The sequence below is a fragment of the Aedes albopictus genome, chromosome 1, assembly GCF_035046485.1.
Source record: "Aedes albopictus strain Foshan chromosome 1, AalbF5, whole genome shotgun sequence".
In the NCBI taxonomy this organism is placed as follows: domain Eukaryota; kingdom Metazoa; phylum Arthropoda; class Insecta; order Diptera; family Culicidae; genus Aedes; species Aedes albopictus.
The window spans coordinates 167,379,178-167,404,592 of NC_085136.1; the positions used below are offsets into that span (position 1 = coordinate 167,379,178).

Below are 25,415 nucleotides of genomic sequence, written 5' to 3' on the forward strand. Positions count from 1 at the left end.
TTGCGAGGGGGATAATATGAGAAGGAAATGAAAAAGTAGATTTTTCACCACGGCCCACTGCAGTGCTAGGGCTAGGATAAGCTTCAAACCATCTCTGCCTTTGCGCAATTCAAGTGTTTATCCAAAATGCAGCTTCCACCTTTCAATTAGCTTACGCTTAGCGTCCCCAAGTACTTGCCACTCGAGTGGCATTTCTTTCTCCCCTCTCTCTCTTAAAAAAAAAATAAAATTTGTTTAATGATACGCAAAAATAATTTTATATGCAATTTGCTCTGGGAATACAATAATATAAAAATCTAACCTAAATGGATCCTAAAGAAACGATAGTAAAATACGATTTACAATTGATAAAAAGAAGAACGGTGTGTCGCCTTTCGCGCCTACCTGCATTCAATACGTCAGAGTCTAAATTAGATTAAACGCTCATCAAACGCAACAAGGATTAGGTTATTCAACTGTGAAATACTTTATGTAATGCGTTTTCGAATTCGGGATTTTGGGCTAGTTATACTTAGGTTATAAATGCATTTACATTTTTGCTACCATCGGGAATTACACCCGCCAATGCCCGTCCGGATTCTGGGCAGCAAATGCAACTAGCTAGTCGTTCTTCGGCTCTATACGGTAGACATGATAAAGCCAACTGGCGCATGCAATCAGCAGTTTAGTGAGGGAGTAAAATAAAGTTTTTTTTTCTTGTTTCTCGTTTAACTTATTGTGTGAAATTTTTGGCCTAGTTACTCGTCCGCGCACTGAGCTTCTTTAGTACGTTCAAACCTTGCTCTTGATACTCGGCTTTGGACATCCAGAAGGCGTCCCGGTCCTTGGTCACTTCGGCTAGTACGGCACCCCCTGCGAATAGAAGCAAAAGAGGGATGACGTTGGCAAAATCGGTTCCGAACCGGAAATGGTACGAATTCTTGTGCAATACTCACCAATGAAGACCATATCTTTTCGCCTGGGAGGATCCTCGATGCGGATCTTGAACTTGGACAGCTTCTCGCTATCGTTCTTCAGTACACGCTCCAGATAGAGCTGTTTGATTTCGCGCTCCAGCCGACTGGGGAGTCCCGGGTACATGGTCGAGCCGCCCGATAGTACAATGTGCTTGTACAGCTCCGACCGCATGTCGATGTCCGCCGCTTGGATGGTGGAGAACACCAGTTCGGCAATGCCCTGCCCTTCGACGTTGATTAGATGGGGCTGGAAGAGAGCTTCCGGCGCTTCGAATCTTTCGCCACCGACCTTGATCACCCGACCGTCTGGTAGCTGTGAGGAAAAGAGTTATAGTGATTTGTTTGGAAATCATTTGTTCTATTTTGAAATCTCAAAAGCCTTGTGGGAAAGAAAGTTGTAGAAAGACATTGCCTTATTCAAGAAAAAATAAAGTGTTACCATAAACTTACCGTATAGGATTCCACGAGTACGGTCGTTTCCAGGGCCAGCCGCTGTTCCATTTCGATGTCGTACCCAATGTAGCACAATTTCTCCTTCATCATTCGCACAGTTTCAAAATCGGCGGAATGGTTAAAAGCGTATCCACGCAGCAGCAGCAGTTTGATGAGGTACCGCGTGATATCGCGACCGGCGATGTCGAGCCGTCGCGTCAGATGGGGCAGTGCGAACTCTTCGTACACCGGGCAAATGTGCGTCACGCCGTCCCCGGAATCGATCACCACCCCACTGATGAGGCCCTGCGCGTACAGCGTGAGGACGGCCTGGATGGCGATATATGTCGAATCGAATCCGTACTTTTCGAACATAACTTCGATCATTTTTTCCCGGTTCTTGGTGGGGTTCATCGGCGGTTCGGTCAGAAGAATCTTCGTGTTGGTCGGATCGATGTTCATCTTCTTGGGCCCGAATGTGTAGTCCCACACGTGGCACATGTCCTCCCAGTTCCGGACCACTCCGTTTTCCATCGGATAGGAAACCTCTAGGAGAGAGCGCAATTGCGACGCTTCGTCGCCCACCATAAGGTCCTACGAAAAGATTCAGGAAAACTTTAGCATTTGTAACCACAGAAAATGGCACGGATAGGAGCGTTTTGTAAGTAAAGAGAAAAACAAGCGCAAAAATCAAAACAGGGCATTTATTTATACATACGCGTGTGAGATACACATTATCGGATTAGAGAAAAGTACAGCTTCCGCTCGATAACTGGGCTTTGACGACAGTTCAGTTAGCGAGCGCCGCTCGATAACTGGACTAAGCTCCCGGAGCCGGAGGCTATTGTTATATTTTGTTTTGTTTACTGATTTGCAAAATGTGAGGTTAAATTTCGTTTATTTTTGACAGACAACTGCTTTTTAACTGGATTTTGGCCCAGTTATCGAGCGCCCAGTTAAAAAGCAGTCCAGTTAAACATCAGTCAGTTATCGAGCGGATGCTGTATTTGATTTGTTGACCATCGTGAGGAAAAGAAAAACACAAACGGATTATCAGTCTACAATACATATGGTAAAGAAATGACACTGAATTGAATGATTCAGGATATGGAAATGTACTATTCCACAACATCATCAATAGGGCCGAGGAGTCATGCCAACAGAGGGACCTGTCCACAAAATTACGACAAATTTCTAGAGGTCGTCGATAGGCTAGACGAATATGTACAATTCTATATCCACTAGTAATCCAATTTTATCTCTTATAATGCAATATAGAATATGATCGATGGTAGAGACATGTCAGATTGATGGGGAGCTTTCAAGAGCTTATGGACCCAGAAACCTATTCAGCTGCTTCTATCCATTTACGGAAAGATCGGTGGCATAAGTCATGTACCGCAGTAATGGATCCAAATAGGTAGAGTATCTAAACTATACAGTAAGACTGGATCCATTATTAGGATACATTGACATTACAAGAAAAATCTGACTACTAGTGAAATTTTGGTACAGACTGTGAAGGTAGACAGGAATTTGGGGTTCACGTTTAACAGATCAGATTACAGCTCAGAGTACTGGTGCAGTGCTTGCGCGTTGAAATTCAACTCAACTCTATAATAAAATGTGATTATGTCTCCTGATTGTTCAACAGAAGTTAAGCTGTGTATAGGAAAATGCTACTGTTTCAAAAAAGTAGCGTATACAAAATGTTGTTATTAACACTCTGGTAGAGATTTTCAATATAAGTTAACTTAATCATTAGTAATTCCCATGCACATGATAATTCGCTGCACCTTCTTTCAACACAGCCCCTTTTTCGTTACAAATGGAGATCACCACAAGTTCACTACAGCAGACTGTATCGATAGAACGTGAAACAATAAAAGCAGAGCCAGAAACAGCAGACCCACGTCCATCGCGAGAAAAAAAAACGCATATCTTTTCCATATGCATAGGAAATCCAGCAAAGATGGGACTAATATGCGATTCACGGCAGTGCATCTCAAGAAACACGGAAGTCAGCTTCGGCGTCGTTTGTTACCTGAAGCAAATGAGTTCATGGGCAGTTATCGAACCGGCTTCATCGACGGTCATTTGACCAGATCTTCACCGTACTGCAATTCTACAGAAATGCCGTGAATAGCAGATCTTAACGCATCAACCTGATCAACGCATCACCTGTTCAACGCATCACCTACGTTGCGATGCTATGGTATCTTCTACACTAGTACAGAAGATCTTTTCCTTATCTGTAGAGCCTTTTAACCACTGCGTCCATTATTTAGGAATATTGTGGTATGACCCATATTTAATTTGGTGCTAGTCAAGTATCCTGTCTCAATTGAGCTGTGATGGACAATGGTTGATGTAACACCTGATCCCAACTAGGCACAACTCGTTTTATAAAGTTTATTACCCTGTTGGGATTACTTCTCCAAATTTCCAAGGGCTCTAGAAACCCTTTACCAAATATCGCCAATCTGTGATGGTACAGCACTCCGCAGTTGCAGAGTAAATGATCAGCAGTTTCGTTTTTCGTTTGACAGAAACGACACTCGGAGGATTGGATTTTTCCAATCTTTCTTAGATGATATTTACTAGGGCAGTGGCCAGTCATCAGATTAGTAATTACCCTGAGATCTCTTTTGTTTGGATTCAGTATGGACATGGCTTTTTCTGCACTGGGTTTTATGAACCTTTTTGCTTGCTTGGATGAATCCGTGGCATTCTACTTTGATTCTACCATGGACATTTCCCAAGTTTTTAGTTTCATCCGAAGAGCACACTCACACAGCTAGTTTCGATTACCGACTTCGGTAATTTTTTACTGGGGTTTTGAACTGCTGATCACCCAGTACTTTTTTCGTTACCGAACGAATCCAGTAAATTAGAAAATCGTGCAGTTGTCAAAATATACCGAAAAAGTCAGTACATTTTGTCAGAAACTTTTACTGGCTTTTTCAGTAAATTTCTTGTTTATGTTGTTTTACCGAATTTCCCGGTTTCCCTAAAGGTTCGACCCAGCTCCCCGATCTTCCAAGTTCATACAATGCCATTTTGGAGTGATCTTCATTGCGTTTTTTCTTTTATCACTAAGTAGAATGGAAAATCAGCAACTGATGTATAGGATGGATAGATAGACATTTAAATACGGGATTGAACCATCGAAGGTTCAATGTTTTTCGGTGAGAATTTGTCAGCCTTGATGCAAGCGACACTGTACGCAGCGACATGAAGCTTAACGAATGCATCTGGAAAACCTCATAAGAGAAGCCTCACAATCAGTTTCACGAGACCGTGGTTCTATACAAAATTGATGCCGTTCGCTGATTTTCCATTACTTACCTAGACGACGAAAATAAAGCGCTTTGGTCCAAATTTCCTGATAGAATCGCGATTCCTATTTTGCTTTAGTCAAACTTTGCTGCTGCCGGTGCTGCTGGATTTTATCTTCATCGTTTGACAGTTGTTTGGAGGGTCAGTGCGATGTTTTGATTTTCTTTTACAAAAACTCAGTAAAATTTTATCAATTACCGAAAATCGGTGCTGGTGTTTACTGGCTTTTGGCTCATTTCGGCAAACGATCATGTTTACCATATAATCAGTTATTCTCTTTACCGTACTCAGTGAAATGCAAATAATTCTACTGAATATCGGTATCTTTGCATGAAAAATACTGAAGAGTCGCAATTTTTATGAATTACGATTCGAGTTCAGTAAAGAAAACTACCGAACACTTAAATCCAAAATAAGTGTGCAGGAACTCCACAGAAAGGTTCAGGGCCTACAAAGCTTGATGCCGCACCCTGTCTAGCTAAATTGTCGGCGTTTTCATTTCCCAGAATTCCACAATGACCGGGCACCCAGTATAAAGTTACCTCGTTCCTACTGGCCAATTGCTTCAGAGAAATAATGCATTCCCACACTAGCTTCGATTGACACGTGAAAGCTTTTAGCGCATTTAGAGCCGCCTGACAAAAGATTACACAGTGCAACATTTGTTTGTCACAACAGGTAACTTATGTGTCTCTGACACATCTGACAATTTTGAGCTATACCTCAATTTATAGGGCAAACTATGCGATTTTGATTTTTTTCGATTGCAAGTCATTAGCATGGAAACATTTTTTTAAAACAACCAAAGGGTAAATTGGTCAATTAACATCTAAATTAACGAGCCATGCAAAATATTTCGTTTTACCAAATCAAATAAGACAGATTTAAGCATTTTATATTAGTAAGTAAACTTGCCTGCAACTTTTGGAAGGAGACTTGTATGGGAAATATCGTACCTAGCATAAATCTCTCAAAACTATGAAACTCGATTTTGTAAAACGAAGTATTTTGCATTAGACGTAAATTTAGATGTTAATTGACCAATTTACCTTTTAATAAAAATATGTATTTCCATGCTTATGCGAGGTATGCACTTCAAACGGAATCGTTCAAGTAGGTAATTTTCGTTCAATGCATTATTTTTCCGTAACCGGATTGGTCAAGAAATTTAACACAGCAAGCCCCATTTGATTTGACGTTTTGTTTCAGCTCCGTACTAGGATCCGGAATAAAGCGACGCTTTATTATTTCTTGAGCGATTCCTTGCCTGAATTTTAGCATCGAGATAGGTCAAGAGATTTCTTGCGATCTGCGTACTACCCATTAATGTCTTGCAATCAAAACAGCCCAAAATCGCATATTTAACCCTATAAATTGAGGTATAGCACAACATTGTGACGTGCTGGAGCAAATCTGAGCCCGGATTCGGATTCAGCGGCAGAAAATCTGTCAGAGACACATAAGTTTGCTCTTGAGACAGATCAATAGTTAATTTTTGTTTCGCTGTGTTATTGGCTATCATTGTATTACTATCCAGCTTTCCACGCTCGCCATAATGGCGGATGCCATAAAAAGTTTGACAAGAACTGTGCCCAAAACACTGAACTGAAAATAGAAAAAAAATATTCTCAGCAAGCTTTGGTTTCTAGAAATAACCGTTGTGTTGTTTGCTGTCAAGGATGGGTTTTTCATTTTCACTTTTTCCTCCAAATTGCGTTATTTAAGTTTATTTGTGTTGGGAGGACCACCCTGACCGGAGTCAGCACGCAGCCGATGCCTCACGATGGCTCATCATCTGACAGACCGTCCAATGATAGATGTCATCCACGTCACGGCAAGAGAGAAATGTCATCGTGTAAATTTAGTTTGTATACTCGCCTCGCATTATTCGTCCACATGTCCGTGCTATATTTTTAATAAAGTATTTTAACTTGTTATTTGTTGTCGTAATCGCGAGTTTGTTATTACAACAATTTGGCGACGAGTAAAACTCGTGTCGGTCCGCGGAAAATCGAACGAAAATAGTGTATTTCGTCGTCGGGAAGCGAGTTGAAAAGTTCGACCGAGATAGAGGTTAGCTGCTATGTCTCGCGAAGGAACACCAAGCTGGGGGGCTAACGAAGGAGAGACCATCTCATTCCAGCAAGCCCTGACGCAGATTCTCACTCAACAACAGAGACTGATCACCCAGCTGTCCCAGCAGATGTCAGCAACGCAGCTTGGCCTGAAGGAGCTTTCCCGTGACGACGTCGCACTGAATGCGTTGGCAAACAACATCAACGAATTTCGCTATGCTCCTGAAGAAGGGTGCACGTTCGACTCTTGGTACGCCCGATACTCGGAATTGTTCGACCAGGACGCCAAGAAGCTCGACGATTCCGCAAAAGTCCGACTCCTTATGAGGAAACTCAACCCAGCGGCACACGAGCGATACACGAGCTTCATACTTCCGAAGCAATCAAACGAGTTCACGTTCAGTGAAACCGTCGAGAAGTTGAAGTCGCTTTTCGGATCACCTGTCTCCATCTTTCACCGGCGGTACCAGTGTCTGCAAACCGTCAAGGATGACACGGAGGACATCGTAGCGTACTCGTGCAAGGTGAACCGCGCCTGTGTGGACTTTAAACTTGCCGACCTGTCCGAGGAGCAATTCAAAAGCCTCATCTTTGTCTGCGGCCTCAAGTCATCGAAGGATTCCGATATTCGGATGCGGCTGATCACGAAGCTAAACGAATCGTCCGATATCACCCTAACGAAGATTGTGGAGGACTGCAGAAGCCTGATGAACCTCAAGAACGACAACGTACTGGTGGAAAAACAATCTCCGTCAAGTGTGCATGCTGTGAAGTACAATAACAAGAAGACTTCCAAGCCGAAGCACCAACCATCGGCTGCGGGAAGTAGTAGTGGTGCGGATCAGCCTCGTTCTCCATGCTGGTCGTGTGGAGGGATGCACTTTTCCAAGGACTGCCAGTTTCGTGAACATACGTGTCGTGATTGCGGGAAGAAAGGACATAAGGAGGGGTATTGCGCTTGCTTCGCCGGGAGATCGACAGCCGGCAAGGGTAAAAAGCCTGCGCGGAACCAGAAGTCAACGAAAGTCGTCTCCGTTAATTCCGTCAGCCGTGGAAGAAAGTATGCAGAGGTGCGTATCAACAACGTTCCCATCCGCCTCCAAATTGATTCAGCGTCGGACATAAGCATTATCACCGACGCAATGTGGAAGCAAATCGGAAAACCGGAAGCATCTCCACCGTCGTGCCAAGCAGTGACAGCTTCTGGAGAACCACTCAACATCGCGTCCGAATTCTGGTGTGACGTGACCATCAACGGTGTCTCCAAACGAGGTTTGTGTCGTGTTATGGTACCGGAAATCAATCTATCAGTTCTAGGTTCCGATTGGATGGACAAGTTTGGCCTATGGGATGTGCCAATCAACTCCTTCTGCAACCAAGTCAGCAGTCGGACGCCATCCGACGTAGCGTCACTCCAGGCGAAATTCCCGGAAGTTTTCACCGACAAAATGGGTCTTTGCGGCAAAACGAAGGTCAAGCTTCAGCTGCGAGGTAATCCCACTCCGGTATTTCGGCCAAAGCGTCCCGTCTCCTACAGTATGGAAGGTGCCGTCGAAGAAGAAATCCAGCGTCTCCACAGTCTGGGGGTCTTGAAGCCAGTAGACTTCTCGGACTGGGCTGCACCTATAGTGGTCGTCCGGAAGCCCAACGGAAGAGTACGGATCTGCGCCGATTTTTCAACGGGTTTGAACGACGTCCTTGAGTCCAACCAGTACCCGCTGCCATTACCTGAAGATATTTTTTCGAAGATGTCGGGATGTCGGTACTTCAGCCATATCGACCTTTCCGATGCCTATCTTCAGGTGGAGGTTGATGAAAGCTGCCAAAATCTGCTCACCATCAACACCCACAAGGGGCTCTATCAATTCACCCGCTTGTCCCCTGGCATCAAGTCAGCCCCGGGGGCATTCCAACAGTTGGTAGATGCAATGCTTGCAGGACTCGAATTCACCTGCGGCTACCTGGATGACGTTCTTCTGGGCGGCCGAACTGAAGAAGAACACAATCGGAATCTCGAGCGTCTGATGAACCGATTGCAGGAATATGGTTTCACCGTGAGAATAGAAAAATGCAGCTTCAACATGCAACAAGTCGATTATCTCGGGCAGATCATGGACGGCGATGGTGTGCGACCTGACCCCGACAAGGTTGCTGCTATTGCCAACATGCCGCCACCCCACGACCTTTCGACACTCCGATCGTACTTGGGAGCCGTGAATTACTACGCGAAATACATTCCAGAGATGCGGAAGTTGCGTTACCCTATGGACAAACTCCTGAAAGCTGGAGCCAAATGGGACTGGAACACGGCCTGCCAAAACTCGTTCGACCGATTCAAAGAGCTTTTGATGTCTCCGCTGATGCTGACGCACTACAATCCAAAGCTGGATATCGTGGTGTCTGCAGACGCCTCGTCCATCGGCATCGGTGCTAGAATCGCTCATCGACTTCCGGACGGCACCATAAAAGCAATCAGTCATGCGTCCAGAAGCCTCACTCCGGCCGAAGAAAACTACAGCCAGATAGAAAAAGAGGGTTTAGCCTTGATATTCGCCGTCACACGATTCCATCGGATGCTGTTTGGCCGGCATTTCACTCTCGAAACCGACCATAAACCACTGTTGGCCATATTCGGGTCCAAAAAGGGAATACCCGTTTATACCGCCAATAGGCTACAGCGCTGGGCGTTAACCCTCCTTCTATACGACTTCGATATCCAGTACGTGTCAACCGAAAGTTTTGGCTACGCTGATCTTCTATCTAGGCTCATCAACAACCACATTCGCCCGGATGAAGAGTACGTGATTGCGGCCATCGAACTGGAGCACACTTTCCAGGATGCTGTGCAGCAGTCCCTGGAATTCCTGCCGCTAACGTACAAAGCGATTCAAGAAGAGACCAAAGCAGATCCAGTCCTCCAAGAAGTCGTCAAACACGTTCAACAGGGCTGGCCAACAAAAAGGAGCGACGTCAGTGAAAATTGTCAGCAGTTCTTCCTTCGAAAGGACGGTTTGTCAGTCATATCCGATTGCCTTGCCTATGGTGAGCGGTTGGTCATCCCGTCGAAGTACCAGAAAAAAGTTCTCCAGATGCTGCACAAGGGACACCCCGGCGTCGAAAGGATGAGAGCAGTTGCCCGCAGTTATGTGTACTGGCCGACCATCGACGACAGCATCGCGCAGCTCGTTCGTGCTTGTAAGGAATGTGCGATGTCTGCCAAAACCAACACCAGAGCGAAACTGGAATCTTGGCCGGTACCTCAAAAACCCTGGCAGCGACTGCATATCGACTACGCCGGGCCCGTCGATGATTGGTATTACCTTATACTAGTTGATGCCTTCTCGAAGTGGCCCGAAGTTATCCCAACTCGTCGAATCACAACATCTGCAACGTTGGAAATCCTTCAAGGAATCTTCGCACGTTTTGGAATGCCAGAGACCTTAGTGAGCGACAACGGACGTCAGTTCGTCAGTGAGCAGTTCGAACGCTACTGTGAAAACAACGGTATTCTACACCTGAAAACGCCGCCATTCCACCCACAGTCCAACGGATTAGCAGAAAGGTTCGTCGACACCTTTAAGCGGACTCTCAAGAAAATTACAGCGGGAGGAGAGGGTCTCACTGAAGCAATCAACACGTTCCTGCTCTGCTACCGTTCCACACCCAACCGAAGCGCTCCGGAAGAGAAGTCCCCTGCCGAGTTACTGCTTGGTAAACCCCTTCGGACATCGCTAGACTTGCTCAAACCTCCAACATCGTTTCATAAAATGGAACAAAGCAAGCAAGACAGCCAATATAACCGCAAACATGGAGCCAAGGCCATCTACTACAATCCCCAGGACCTGGTCTGGGCCAAGGTTTTCAAAAACAACAGTTGGAGTTGGGAAGCAGGTCAGGTGCTTGAGCGCGTGGGGAGCGTAATCTACAACGTTTGGCTGCCGCAGAAAAACACATTGATCCGATCCCACTGTAATCAGCTTCGAACTCGTAACGAATCGGAAACAGCAGATGTAGCAGAAAACGAAACTTCTGTTCAAGTCCCACTGGATATCCTTCTAGACACGTGCAGGGTGTCTACTCAAATATGGAAATGAAATTCCCTGATATTTCCAGGATTTTTCCAGGTTTTTGAAAATAATTCCAGGTTCAAGAAACTTACAGAAATATGATTCCGAATTTCTAGAAATTCATAGGGACGTCTTGATAAACACATTTTTTTGGGATATTTCTAGTGCAAACTATAATGTCGTTTAAGGACAACATTCTACCAACATTTAGGACGGAAGCTAGAGATGAGATTCTGATTGAATTCTTCAAATAATCTTACTTTAGGGGATCTTTTGCATAAAGAACATTTTGTCTAAGCATTTCTTAAAAAAAATCTGGAGTAATTTTTAAAATATTCTGACAATATTCATATTGCTAGGAAAACAACAAGAAATTACACCATATTCTAATAAAATATATGCTTGTTCATCCAGCAAAAAATCTTCCGAGAAGTTCCTAAGCCAAATTTTCTTGAATGTTGTTGGAAACTGCAACTAACGTTATTAAAATCCTCCAAGAAACCTATGACGTATAGCTTCTCAGATTTCTCTCGCGCAATTTCGTGAAAAACATGTGGGGAGCTCAGAAGTAACTAAGAGAATGAGTGGGTTGAATATTCTTTTAGGCGTTTTTGTTTCGAATCGTTCATGAATTGTTCCAAAAACTTCTCATATATCTTCATATAAAATACTTAAAAATTCTTCCACGAGCTCCCATAGCTTTATTAGGAATTTTCAGGAATTGTGCTGAAATAGGTACATCTTTATGTTTCTTTAGGTATTTTCTAACAATATCTACAGGCAGTTGCAAGTTTGTTCGGCAAACCTCAATAAACTGTTCAATGCATTTTCTCTAGGAATCTGTCTAATAATCTAATAATGTGCACGATTTGTTCTGGAATTTCTTCAAAAATGAAAATTAAGAGTTTGAATATCATTTTGTTTGTGGCGGTATTTTTCCGTATGTGGCTGACTACCGTATCTTCGAATATGTTTTTGGTTTAGTTTTTAATTTTCAAAGATTAAAGCATTTTCAAGTTTTTTTTCTACTTTACAACATTTTAGGATTTTCTTCAATCTTTCTAAATGCTTCAAAACATGATTAAAAAGGTCTTCGAAACAACAAAACAAGTAGAAAGTGTTTCTGAATTTCAGAAAAAAAAAGTATTACCGTAATCCGGGGTCAAATTGATCACTTTAAAACAACTTTTACAACATCAGTGGCAATTCACATATTACCAAAAGAATTTCTGTAAAACCAGTACCCAGTGGATCTCCATGGAACCATGTGAAAGAATTTTGTTTAACATATTTAAACTTTAAGTTAAATTACTCCAAAAATCAAAAAAATGGTAATGCCACTTTGGGGCGAAATTGATCAGTATACAATGAAAGATCGGTTGGAAAGCAAAATATCCTTCTCCGCTTAATTTTGCTCTTCTTAAACCGAATAACGCGTTTAAAATCTTGCTTGCAACTAGTGAATTTAATACTTTAAATGCAAAATTAAATTTTGAAATTTCCCCTTAAACGCCTAAAGGTAGGCAATTTCATTTGAAATAAGTGATTTCTATCACAAAAATGACTATTTAAACATAAAATGAATATTTTTTCAACTATTTCAAGTTCTGATCAGCTATATAACTTCCCAACCAAGGCTCCACAAAAATGTTAAAACAGAGAATTTACGGGAAGTCTTATTCGCAATCTATTGTTTAGTAACAATGGTTTCAGCTAAATGTGAAATACATTGCAAATTCCCAAAAAAAAGGCAAAACGAACTTTTTTCTAAAAAAATAAAAGTCTACACTCATCTCTAGACATCTACGAACCACATGACGTAAAAAGTTTAGGATCATTACGACGCTTAAGAGTTCCTAATATGGAATTACAATGTAGTACCCGAATGATCAATTTCACCCCGCTGATCAATTTGACCCCGGTTTACGGTACTTCTTATTGTCCCTCTGACCGGAGACTTTCCACTTTAAACAAATAAGACAGAATATTGTACAATATTAAAAACTCATTCATTCATTTATTTAGTATTACATCAAATTCAAGATAAAACTGAATCAACAATATTTCTCCATAATACACGGTTCGTGGCTGCCGCTCTCCATCCTCGGTCGCGCCCGATGCTCGCCAAGTCACGCTCCACCTGGTCCGCCCATCGTGCTCTCTGCGCTCCACGCCTTCTTGTGCCAACCGGATCAGTTGCAAACACCAGCTTTGCAGGGTTGTTGTCCGGCATTCTTGCAACATGCCCTGCCCACCGTATCCTTCCGGCTTTGGCCACCTTCTGGATGCTGGGTTCGCCGTAAAGTGCAGCGAGCTCGTGGTTCATCCTTCTCCGCCACACACCGTTCTCCTGCACACCGCCGAAGATCGTTCTTAGCACGCGTCGCTCGAAAACTCCGAGTGCTTGTAGGTCCTCCTCGAGCATGGTTCATGTCTCGTGCCCGTAGAGGATCACCGGTCTTATTAGCGTTTTGTACATGGTGCATTTGGTGCGTGGGTGAATCTTTTTCGACCGCAGTTAAAAACTCACTGCACATGAATTATTCATGCAATAAATATCTGATGAATAATACTTAACGAGCTAGTAATTAGTAGCGGCGCAGCCGAAATTCTTTCGCTTTGGGGGATTTGTAACTGAAAATTTGTTCTGAAGTTATAAACATAAAAATTCCCTGATTGCCACAAGAATTCCCTGATAATTCCAGGATTTTTCCAGGTCGAAAGAAATTCCCTGATAATTCCAGGTTTTCCAGGTTTTTCCAGGTAGTAGACACCCTGACGTGGGGCCTGAATCCAAGATCTACAGAACCAGAAGAACCGCAGCTGGACCTGGACAGTATTCCAGAGGAACCACAGATGACAGAACCACCCAGGGGTTCTCAACGAAGACGTCAACGCCCACCAAGAAGAGCTGAACAGCAAACGTATATACCTCGCCAATCTTCGCGAAAACGAAAGCTGCCTGTGAGGTATGATCCGTTCCATCTTTACTAAAAGGGGGGAGGTGTTGGGAGGACCACCCTGACCGGAGTCAGCACGCAGCCGATGCCTCACGATGGCTCATCATCTGACAGACCGTCCAATGATAGATGTCATCCACGTCACGGCAAGAGAGAAATGTCATCGTGTAAATTTAGTTTGTATACTCGCCTCGCATTATTCGTCCACATGTCCGTGCTATATTTTTAATAAAGTATTTTAACTTGTTATTTGTTGTCGTAATCGCGAGTTTGTTATTACAACAATTTGTAACAAATTTAATTCTTATTTTAGGAAATGCTGCATGAGACAAGTTATTTGCATATGCCATTTATAATTCTTGAAAGCAAAACGGACTCGCTACATGCAGAATTCTCTCGAACTTGAGATCAATCCGCCCATGTTCAACCGTTCAACGTCTTCACTTTTTCATAGTTCCCGTCATCGCACCGCGTCCATTTTCAACTACATCGTGTCCACTCCTTGGCTCTGTGATCCGAAAAAACCTCACTGGAAATGCAAACCTATACCAATAAACACTTGCTATTTGTATGAACCCCAGTTCTATCAGGTTCCCTAACAGTCCGCTACATTTCGGAAGTGATTGCGAATGACTGTTCCTGATGCCTGCTCGACCTATCAAATACAAGACCCGGTGACACAAGACCAATGCTACTGCCTGCATAAGATAACAAGACCTAGCTGCTCCACTGAGGTCCGTAATGTACCTATTCCAAAAAATTACACAAGTTCGTGTAGTAAATCAGTTTGTTATTGGTTCTCAAAACGTCGTCGACTCAGAACCACCTATCCACGTGTCAATTCCTATCTAACTAGACGGTTCACGACATTTCTTTGCAGAGAGCAATAAAAACGTACAAAAATAGGTGGTGTCCTTAGGGAGGTTCCATGGACCTTAGTACATATTAAAGAAAAGCAAATAAATGAATAAAACTCTTTACCAACAGTTAGCAGAAAAACTACTTCGTCTCGAAATTTTTTTTTTCGAGGCATCGACCTCTTGATTCATGTCTTAAAAAATTCTGTTAATTTATTTAAAATACAATGGTGGCTATTTGGAAAATTGGTTGAATGTTGGTATAAAACCAATGTGAACTTGCATTGCGGTTTCGAGGCCGGGAGCAGGACAGTAAGAGGTAGTGTTTGATGACCGACCGATTTTTGCCGAGACCGATTAACACCAAGAGGGCCACAAGACACAATTCCATCCGTGAATACCTAGTAGCGTTTCCGTTTCTCGTTCAAGCATAAATAATACATGCGAATAACTTGTCTCATGTGGCATTTCCTAAAATAAGAATTAAATTTATTAGTACCTAATAACCTGAAATAACGCAATTTGGAAGAAAAAGTGAAAAACCCAGCCTTGACAGCAAACAACAAAACGGTTATTATTAGAAACCAAAGCTTGCTGAGAATATTTTTTTTCTATTTTCAGTTCAGTGTTTTGGGCACAGTTCTTGTCAAACTTTTTATGGCATCCGCCATTATGGCGAGCGTGGAAAGCTGGATAGGGCAGCAGGGACAGGAGTCCTGGGGCTTGACGAACTCCCACTTATGCAAGTCAGTTGGGCAGCTGCCGACTAAGAATTTGTCTCCTGCCAATCTAACTGCGTGAGGCAACTCGACTTTTGTGCCAGAATCGATGTACTGACAGCGATGTCCGGACGTGAATGGACAGCCACGTACAACAGACCTCCAATCAGGCTGAAGTACTGCGCATTGCTCGACAGTCGGTACTTCTCCTCTTTCTGCTGTAGGTAGGCTGCATCCAACGGAATTTTCGACGGTTTGGCGTCCTTCAAACCGTGTCATTCTACAAGCTTCACTGCGCTGATTCAGTTTGAATCCGCCGGAATCTGTTTCGCGTCCCCCAGATTGGCAACCTCAAACTTCTTCGGCAGCTCTCGGAAAATCGTGGCAAATTCTCCCTCGCTACGAGTGGAAATCAGTAAATCGTCGAAGTAGAGCAGTATATACTTACCTTACTTACCAATCAGGCTAAGGCCGGGGTGGCCTCTGCTGTACATAGTGGCCGTCTCCATTCCACTCGGTCCATGGCAGTTTGTCTCCAGTTCCGCACTCTGCGTAGGGTCCGCAGATCGTCCTCCACTTGGTCGACCCACCTAGCTCGCTGCTCTCCACGTCTTCTTGTTCCGGTCGGATGACTCTCGAGAACCATTTTAGTCGGGTTGCTATCCGACAACCTGATGACGTGACCCGCCCACCGTAGCCTCCCGATTTTCGCGGTATAGACGATGGTTGGTTCTCTTAGCAGCTGATGCTGCTCGTGGTTCTTTCGCCTTCTCCAAGTCCCGTCTTCCATCTGCACTCCGCCGTAGATGGTACGCAACACCTTCCGTTCGAAAACTCCAAGGGCGCGTTGGTCCTCTGCACGTAGGGTCCATGTTTCGTGCCCATAGAGGACGACAGGTCTAATCAGCGTTTTGTAGATGGTTAACTTCGTGTTACGGCGAACTTTATTCGATCGTAGAGATCTGCGGAGTCCAAAGTAAGCACGATTTCCTGCCACAATGCGCCTCTGAATTTCTCTGCAGGTGTCGTTGTCGGCGGTCACCAGTGAGCCCAAGTACACGAATTCTTCAACCGCCTCGATTTCATCACCGTCGATATAAATTCGGGGTGGCGGGCGCCGGTATTCCTCCCTGGAGCCCTTTGCCATCATGTACTTTGTCTTCGACACATTAATGACTAATCCGATTCGCCTGGCTTCACTCTTTAGTCGAATGTACGTTTCCGCCATCGTCTCAAATTTACGAGCAATAATATCAATATCATCGGCGAAACCAAGCAGCTGAACGGACTTCGAGAAAATCGTCCCACTCGTGTTAATCCCCGCTCTCCTTATTACACCCTCTAACGCAATGTTGAACAGCAAGCACGAAAGACCTCTGCGAGGTTATGGTGGTCTTATGGGTTCGAAGTCGTAGGTCATACCGGTGCCCTGCGGTCGAGATCGACCCTTACAGCAATTAAGTGGGCGCAGAGAGGAAGTCCCGGTAGCGGTGCTGTCGTGGCGTCGGTCTACTGGGTTGGATCCGAGCCCGCGGTTGGAAAGGGGTCCCCGGCAAGGGTCGGGGTAGGTGAGACCCTGCAGTTTGCAACCTTCGGGTGCATCTAATAGGGCCTGAAGGGTGGTGATACCCTTCCTTACGGGCAGGTCAGATCGGGTTGCACGTGGGCATCAGTTCTTGATGTCTGCCAAGCAGTTGGGCGCGGGCGGGGTTGACCCTGCCCGCCTTCCGAGGACAAAGGGAGTGGCGAGGACCACTCGGGAAACTGGCTAAGCGCCAGCATGCTACCGTGATGGACTCTCTAGAGCGAGTCATCGATGTTCGTTGCTGCTAGGCTACGGCAGCTAACCTTGAGGGTGCGTTATGCACTAGACCCTCTCTGAAGCAATACCTTCTTGGTGGTTCCGGAGAGACGTAGGGTTTGGCGACCATAGGAATGTGTTTTAGTGGGTCGAGGAGAGAGTAGTCCTGGCTTTTACTAGTGTTGTAGAAGACGGCCTTAACCCCACACTACCCTAACCTTCCTTTTAGGGTGTCTGTTGAGCAGATTTATCCCCCTATGGTTTAAAAGGAAAAAAAAAAAACCCTCTGCGAGATTCGAAGGGACTCGAGTGTCCCTGATACTCGAACTACGCACATCACTCGATCCATCGTCGCCTTGATCAATCGTATCAGTTTATCCGGGAATCCGTATTCGTGCATAATCTGCCATAGCTGTTCTCGATCGATTGTATCATACGCCGATTTGAAATCGATGAACAAGGGATGTGTTTGTTGCATTTCTGCAACACCTGGCGGATGGCGAACATCTGATCCGTTGTAGCGCGTTCACCCATGAATCCAGCCTGATATTGCCCCAAGAACTCTCTTGCAATCGGTGATAGACGGCGGCATAAAATTTGGGAGAGTACATTGTAGGCAGCGCTCAGTAGTGTGATCGCGCGATAGTTCCCGCAATCAAACTTGTCGCCCTTTTTGTAGATGGGACACACGATACCTTCCATCCATTCCTCCGGTAATACTTCCTCCTCCCAAATCTTTGTAATGACCCAGTGTAGTGCTCTCACCAGTGCTTCCCCACCGTATTTTAGAAGTTCGCTTGGTAGTTGATCTGCCCCAGCGGCTTTGTTGTTTTTCAACCGGCCAACCTCCTCCTCAATCTCTTGGAGGTCAGGGGCCGGAAGTCTGTCGTCCTGTGCACATACTCCTAAATCTATTACCACGCCACCTTCGGTACTTGCAACGTCGCCATTGAGGTGCTCATGGTAATGCTGCCGCCACCTGTCGACCACATCACGCTCGCTCGTGAGAATATTCCCGTGATTATCTCGGCACATGTCTGCTTGTGGCACGAAGCCTCTGCACGAGCGGTTCAGCTTCTCGTAGAACTTTCGTACCGTCGTTGGGGGTGAGAATGGGTCAAAAAAGGATACTCGAAGATTGTTTGTTAAATAACAAATAAAAATGAAGTCGGAATAACTTTTTATTTGGTATGTATACTCTTCTATGTGGTTATGATAGTTTAGCAAAAAAGTATCACGTTATATGAATTGCTTACTAAACTACAAATGATTGAAAATTGACCCAATCTCACCCCTTAGAGGGGGTGAGAATGGGTCAAAGTATTCGAAATCGCCTATATGAGAATATAAGTTAATTTTATTTATGATGTCTAGTAAACCTACTTAAAACACAATGTTATCATGACGAATAAATATTTAGGCAATTTTAAAAGATGATTAATCCGCTTAAAAGGCCTAATACAACCGAAAAAATTGTTGAAATTTGATAAAATAACGTTTGTATGCTGTATCGCCATTTTTAGCCACCATAATCTTCCTCATTTAGAGTTTCAACCTTCATGAGAGGAGGGGGGATTACAATAAGGGAGGTCGCATTGAAAGATTGGTTGAAAAAAAAAACATGATAGTTTTAGTATACTGCATAAGAAATGTTTAACCAAACCCTCCATTATAAACTTTTATGTACATGATCATTGGCCTCTATATTGCTAAAGCAAATCACTCCATCTCGAAATAGAGGAACGCTATTAAGTCTATTTTGTGAGCTTACGATATTGCAGTACTCTAAAGATTAGCCGATGATTAGAGGAGCTGTCCAAATACATGGGTGTATTGTTATAAATGATTTTTGGCACTAAACGTATTAACACACTCGTTTGACACTTCTCGACATATTTTCGAAAGAAAGCGTGCTTTTATGAAGAGAAACATATGAATTGGTGTGAAGAATTGAGAACGAGAGAAGATAATGGTGTGGGGAATTAGAGTGCAATAATCTACACAAATTCACCTAATTGAGAAAAAGCAGATAAGAATAAGAGTATAATTATACTAAAATACCCCACAAATGTTTAAAAATGATACTTTCTCTCCACAGAAGTAATGAATCAACCCAACTGGCAAAGAAGAATCAATGAGAACTGGTAAGATCGTTTCATATACACCGCCTTTAAAACCAACTAAATACGCGCAAGAATCAGAAATGGTTTTTTGATTCAGGAAGTATGATCTCATCTCAGATATCCATTTGATATGTGGATGATATCATGCGGGGCTTATTGTACATGAAAATGACCTCAGAATGCACGTGTAGGAACAGGCATTCTCGAAATGGGTTGTTGGATTTGCAATAGAGCTATCACCTTCCATCTCCCGGATTAAAGTTGTTTACATATGTTTGATAGTAAAAATATGAAAAAAACACAAATGTGTAAACAAATTTCTTCCATAAAAGCACTGCCGGTCAGTGGGAGATGGATTGTACACACACACACACACACACACACACACACACACACACACACACACACACACACACACACACACACACACACACACACACACACACACACACACACACACACACACACACACACACACACACACACACACACACACACACACACACACACACACACACACAAAGCGTGCTTTTATGAAGATAAGGTGAACATGGCACCACTCTAACGTCAAATGGGGACTGGATAACAAGTTGAATTTTAAGTAAGGTTATGTGCACTCGATAACTTGCTTGACCCAATCTCACCCCTATTCTTAATATTTAGACATAGGGTCAAAAATATTGAATTTTTAAATAAAAAAGCAATGACATCCCGCTTTTTTTTTTCATTTCATCAACCAGGTAATACCTACAGCTAATAACTTATGATAAAATTTATGGTTAGGTACTTGTGTTAAATATTACGAAGGAGAATTTTTTTCAGAGTGATTTACTAGTAGTTTCATCATATAAGTTTAGCCACAAATTTAACAAAAAAGCGATTATTGCTAAACATCTTATTCTGCATCATGACGTGTAAAAACATCTCCTCTTTGAAATAATATAAAGGTTTCAATATAAATTAGCGATAGTTGATGAGCTATTTCAAATTTTATGTTTCTCCGTTTTGACCCATTCTCACCCCCCAGACCCATTGTCACCCCCATCGACGGTATGTCCTTAGCGCGGTACAGCTCTTCCATCGCTTCGCGATCTCGTTCTTCCTGCTGGCGCTTCTTCATCTGGAAGACTGAGTTCTGCCTGCATTCTTCTCGTTTTTCAACTGTACACATTCGCCGTCGTACCAGTCGTTTCTGTGATTCGGAGTCGCGAAACCTAGTGCTGTAGCCGAGGCACTACCTATGGCGGATCGGATGTCCCTCCAGCCATCTTCAAGTGTAGCTGCGCCAAGCTGCTCTTCCGTTGGTAGGGCCACTGCTAACTGCTGCGCGTAGTCTTGAGCCACATCTACGTTACGCAGCTGCTCGATGTTGAGCCGCGGCGTTCGACTTCGACGCGTGGTGATAACTGTCGAAAGTTTTGAGCGCATGCATACAGCGACTAAGTAGTGATCCGAATCTATATTCGCACTGCGGTATGTGCGGACATTGGTTATATCCGAGAAGAATTTACCGTAGATTAGAACGTGGTCGATTTGTTTTTTTGTTTGTTGGTCGGGTGATCTCCAGGTGGCTTTGTGGATATCTTTGCGGGGGAAGAAGGTGCTTCGGACTACCATACTACGGGAGGCTGCAAAGTTTACGCATTGCTGGCCGTTATCATTCGATACGGCGTGCAGGCTGTTTCGCCTGATTACTGGTCTGTACATTTCCTCCCTTCCTACCTGCGCGTTCATGTCGCCGACAACAATTTTCATGTCACGCGGCGAGCAACCATCGTATGTTTGCTCTAACTGCGCGTAGAACGCTTCTTTCTCGTCATCAGGTCTCCCAGAGCAGTATATACGCTACTGTATTGCCTCTTCGCCGGACGTATAGGCATGGGTCCGCTTCTAAGGATCCATTTCCTACAGCATTTCGTCGATCCACTGGTTCCATACACCTATCCGTTACGAAAATGCGAGGAAGTATGAGCGGGAAGCTGCGCACGCAGCTCCAGCGTGGGAGCTCCGATCCACGTCTCGGCAAGCCAGCCGGTGGAGATACTGGACGGAGCATGGTTGTTGAGGGTCATCAACCAGAAAAGAGAAGGACTGCCCGCTATCGAGGTGGCTGAGCAGCAGATTGGCAAGATCATCGACTTTGCGTCCACAAAGTCGTCCAACATTAGTAAGGACTTGAAACGGTTGAACCTGGGAAAGAAAAAGAATACGAAGTCTACCTAGACGGAGGCCTTTGCTTTCGCAAGTAGTCCAACAGGTGTGGTGGATACGACTGCTCGTGATAAGCACTCGCAGAAGCGGGTGAGGCAGCCGTCAAGCCGCAAAGCTAGGCGAATACTAACCCCGAAGTTCGCCAGTAAGTCGGACCCCAGTCAGGCGTCTCGGAAAGCTGGAAAGGGTGGGCCTGAAAGGGCTACCCGTCCCGGATGGAATGGAACAGGGGGTTGCAACAGTGTTAGGCCCTCAGCAATCACACAGGAGGATTCCCCTTGGACGAAAGTCGAGCAGAAAAGGAGGAAGAAAAAACCGCAAGCCGAGGAGGTTAGGGACGCCAAACCAAGAAGGCGTAGGATAATAGGGGCCAAGCGCGTGAAAGGCGACGTAGACGTACTCGTACGGGTAAAATGATCCTTGAGCTCAAGCACCACAAGGAACGTAAGGGCGCCGCCTACAAAAGTCTGACGGAAGAGGTCGTTGGAGGATGGGTGGAGGTGAGAGCTTTTACAGCAGAAGCGACTCAAAAAGTGAAGAACCTAGACGAGGTCACTGAAGCGGAAGAGCTCGCCTCGGCACTGCGGCAACAGTACGAGGTGCAGGTGGCCATCACAGCCGTTCGGTTACCGAAAGGGCCGGCAGGGACACAGATAGCTTTGGTTCAGCTACCTGTGGCGGACGTAAAAAGATCTGTTAAAGTAGGGAGGGTTAAGGTAGGATGGTGTGTATGTCATCTGACGTTCTACAAGCCACCGGAGGTTCTGGAACCAGGACACTAGTCATGGGACTAAAATGGCCTTGACATGAGCAAACTGTGTAGGAGATGCTGTGCCGGCACGGCACGAGTCCACCCATTTGCCTGGTTGGTACCGGTAAGTCCGTGAACAACAGACATCCATTGGGTGGTCCAAGGTACCCGGCCTTCCAGAAAGCCACAGTGAACAAATCACAGTGCAGGTAACGCAGCTGAACCTGAATCACTGTGCCGCAGTTTAGCAACTGCTGGAGATTTCAGAATGGGGGACGGATATCGCCATCATAGCGGACTCATTTCGAGTATCCGCCGGCAACGGCAATGGGATCGCGGATGGGTCCAGAAAAATGGCGGCGATATGGACGACGCCATCCAGTGGTGTCTAAATACTTATGAGGGCTTCGTGGTCGCCAAAGTAAACGGGGTCTTCTTTTGTAGCTGTTATGCGCCTCCGCGGTTGTTGAACGAGCAGTTCACGCAGATGCTGGGCTGTATGACGACCGTGCTAACAGGGCAAAGGCCGGTGGTAATAGCGGGTGACTTTAATGCCTGAGCCGTGGAATGGAGCAGCCGTTTCACAAACCAACGGGGTCAGATCCTGCTAGAGACATTGATCATACTGGATGTCGACCTGGCTAATGTCGGTACCAAGAGTACCTTTAGTCGAAACGGTGTGAAGTCGATTATTGACGTTACTTTTTGTAGTCCTGGCCTAACAAGTAGTTTTTTTTTTGTTTAGAAAATTCTTGGAATATAGATCTCACATAAACTAATGACGTGGAAGTTAGTGGATGATGAGGGAAGGTATTTTGTTTTATCGTATCATCTAGCTGCAGTGACGAATAGCTTTTACTTATGAAGGGAGGGAATGCTATCGATGCAAGTTATACTTACAGACAGTGTGGCAGTGATTTCAAGATCCTTAAATATCAATACGAATGAAATTTCAACATACATGTAGTTACGTAATGGGTGAACGAAGAATCAATTCGAGCAAATAGTTTTTTTTAATCATTTTTAAAGATCCAATTGCAGATGAATGATAAACACGATTTGGTTGTGATTGCGCCAAGATTCAATGTATTGAATTGAATTTAGTTTGATTAAATCGCAATATGGTAGTGGCATGGCAAATGAGAAGAAAGGAAAAACCAGAAAGATATAAACAATGAGTCAAAAGGATTCTGAAGCGCGGTTAATAAGTGCTCCTTGGAAGCTGGAAACCAACATTCTATTCAAATTATTACCAATCGTGTTACTAACACCTCGAAGAATGATTAAAAGAGGTCTTTTCTCTTTCCATTATCTTTTATACATTATCATGTTCTTGAATAGAATGCACTTAGATCTGTTAGATCATGGAATTAAGAAAACGAAATAGTTAGAAGTTGAAGCTGCAGTGATTATGAAGGTGGAAATAAGTTGTTATATTACTAATGTGGCAAATAGTATGAGTTAGTGAACAATCATCAAAATTAATCGCAGGAATGTTTCAAAAACATAACAAAACGGATAAAATTCAAACAGAGAAAAACAAACAGAAACACTCTAGCGTATAAAAACCTGCTCCTGCTTGTGTCCACATTACAAACAAGGGCAACCAATACGACTTACATCAACATGTAAATCCTGGAAAAGTTAAATTGTTCTGTATCAGTAAAGAAATTTCCATCAGTACGCTCCCACCCAAACAAAGAGCGTTCATGGCGGAAAATGAATGATTGTTGAGGCTTTGAGCTTTTGAAGCCACCATTTAGGATGACAATGCTTATGTAGGAGTCCTGTGTTTGAATTGTATGAGAAAAATGTGTGCTTCACATAGATTTGCACCCCCGAGCAAAACTGGATTTGCTTACCTTGACTTCGATGTCGCCGATCTTGTTGACCGCCCGGATGATGGGCCTTCCGACCATCGATGGGAAGATGTGCGCCGGAAAGTTGCTGCCCGCGTAGCCGCATTTCACAAACTGAAAATGTGTGGAGAAAGCGATTAGAGTCATATTATACATATTCAAGAAATGAAAATGTAGTTCTAGTTTGACCACACATTATTCTATGAAAGCGAGGAGAAAATTTCTCCATTCAATGAAGAAAGAACAGAGATTATGATAGGTACGAATACTAAAAGATTGAACTATATATATTTATAGCATAGACGATTTTTTTGGCATTAATGATTCATAGATTGAGAAACACTGTTCTCTAGTCATCCTATTGTATACCTCCCAGGATGAAACTTGCCAGATTTCCAAACAACATTCAACACTATCTGTATCCAGCAAAATCTCCAATTTTTACCATTTTGTGTGGGGAGTGGCTTCGTCTTATCACACTCAAGACGAGAGAGATAAACTTACCCCGGTGCCATTATCGCAAACGATTACATTCCTGCCTTTGCTATCCATTGCTGCTGCTACTGCTCGTCCAGCTTTTTTTCTCTCCTTTCGCTGTTTTCTGTAGTCGCACCCACTCGATCGAAAAACACCTCTGCCAGCAGGAAGTTCTGCGAAATCTCAGCGAATTCTGCTCACCACCAACAAGCGCACCGTCCGGCGGATTCTAAATCCGAATAAAACTACGAATTTACACTTATTTTCAACAAATTTCTCCTAAAATCCGTAATCTATCGTTAGGAGTTTGATGGAATGACTAATGTGAATGACAGATTTGGACAAAACGAAAACGACAAACCACCGGGCGACTTTCGAAAAGGGCGTCGGCGCAAGTTTTGCGCAAATGCAGCAGAGTTGCCAGAAAGTGAAATAATCTCACATTGATTCGGCCCTCTGGCTGTCAAAAATGCAAACACGCTAACCCTCAGCTACCCAGATTGATGTCAAAGCGACCCAGATTGAGCAAAACTGCAGTTACTCTAATCTGGGTAAAGGCACCTTTACTCAAATCTGGGTTACCGATGTTGGTGGCAAAATCTGGGTAACCGGTACCCAGCTCCTCCTTGATTTTGTTAATTTATTTCCAATTTAGATTTTTAATAGAAAGCTCCCAAGTCCCATGTGCTTTTTGCTTACCTGTTGCAGGAAAATAGTTCCCTGGAAGAATCTCAAATAGAGTTAATAAACTATAGAGGACGAATGTCACTGCTGTTCCCTTTGTTCTC

The 25,415-nt window shown here is 44.0% G+C and overlaps 1 protein-coding gene across 2 annotated transcripts; it reads right to left on the reverse strand.

Moving 5' to 3' along the window:
* Positions 1–229: 229 nt before the first annotated feature.
* Positions 230–24,973, reverse strand: LOC109431598 (actin-related protein 2). Of its 2 annotated transcripts, XM_019707836.3 has the most exons (6): positions 24,655–24,973; positions 24,154–24,264; positions 23,912–23,926; positions 1,407–1,982; positions 936–1,269; positions 230–852 (listed from the first exon to the last, which is right to left on the reverse strand). In XM_019707836.3, exons 1-6 carry the CDS (start codon positions 24,700–24,702, stop codon positions 734–736), a joined length of 1,203 nt encoding a protein of 400 aa, XP_019563381.1. In that variant the 5' UTR covers positions 24,703–24,973; the 3' UTR covers positions 230–733. The 2 variants fall into 2 exon arrangements, with proteins under 2 accessions (XP_019563381.1, XP_019563388.1); XM_019707843.3 differs by lacking the exon at positions 23,912–23,926 and having other exon boundaries at positions 24,655–24,970.
* Positions 24,974–25,415: the final 442 nt, after the last annotated feature.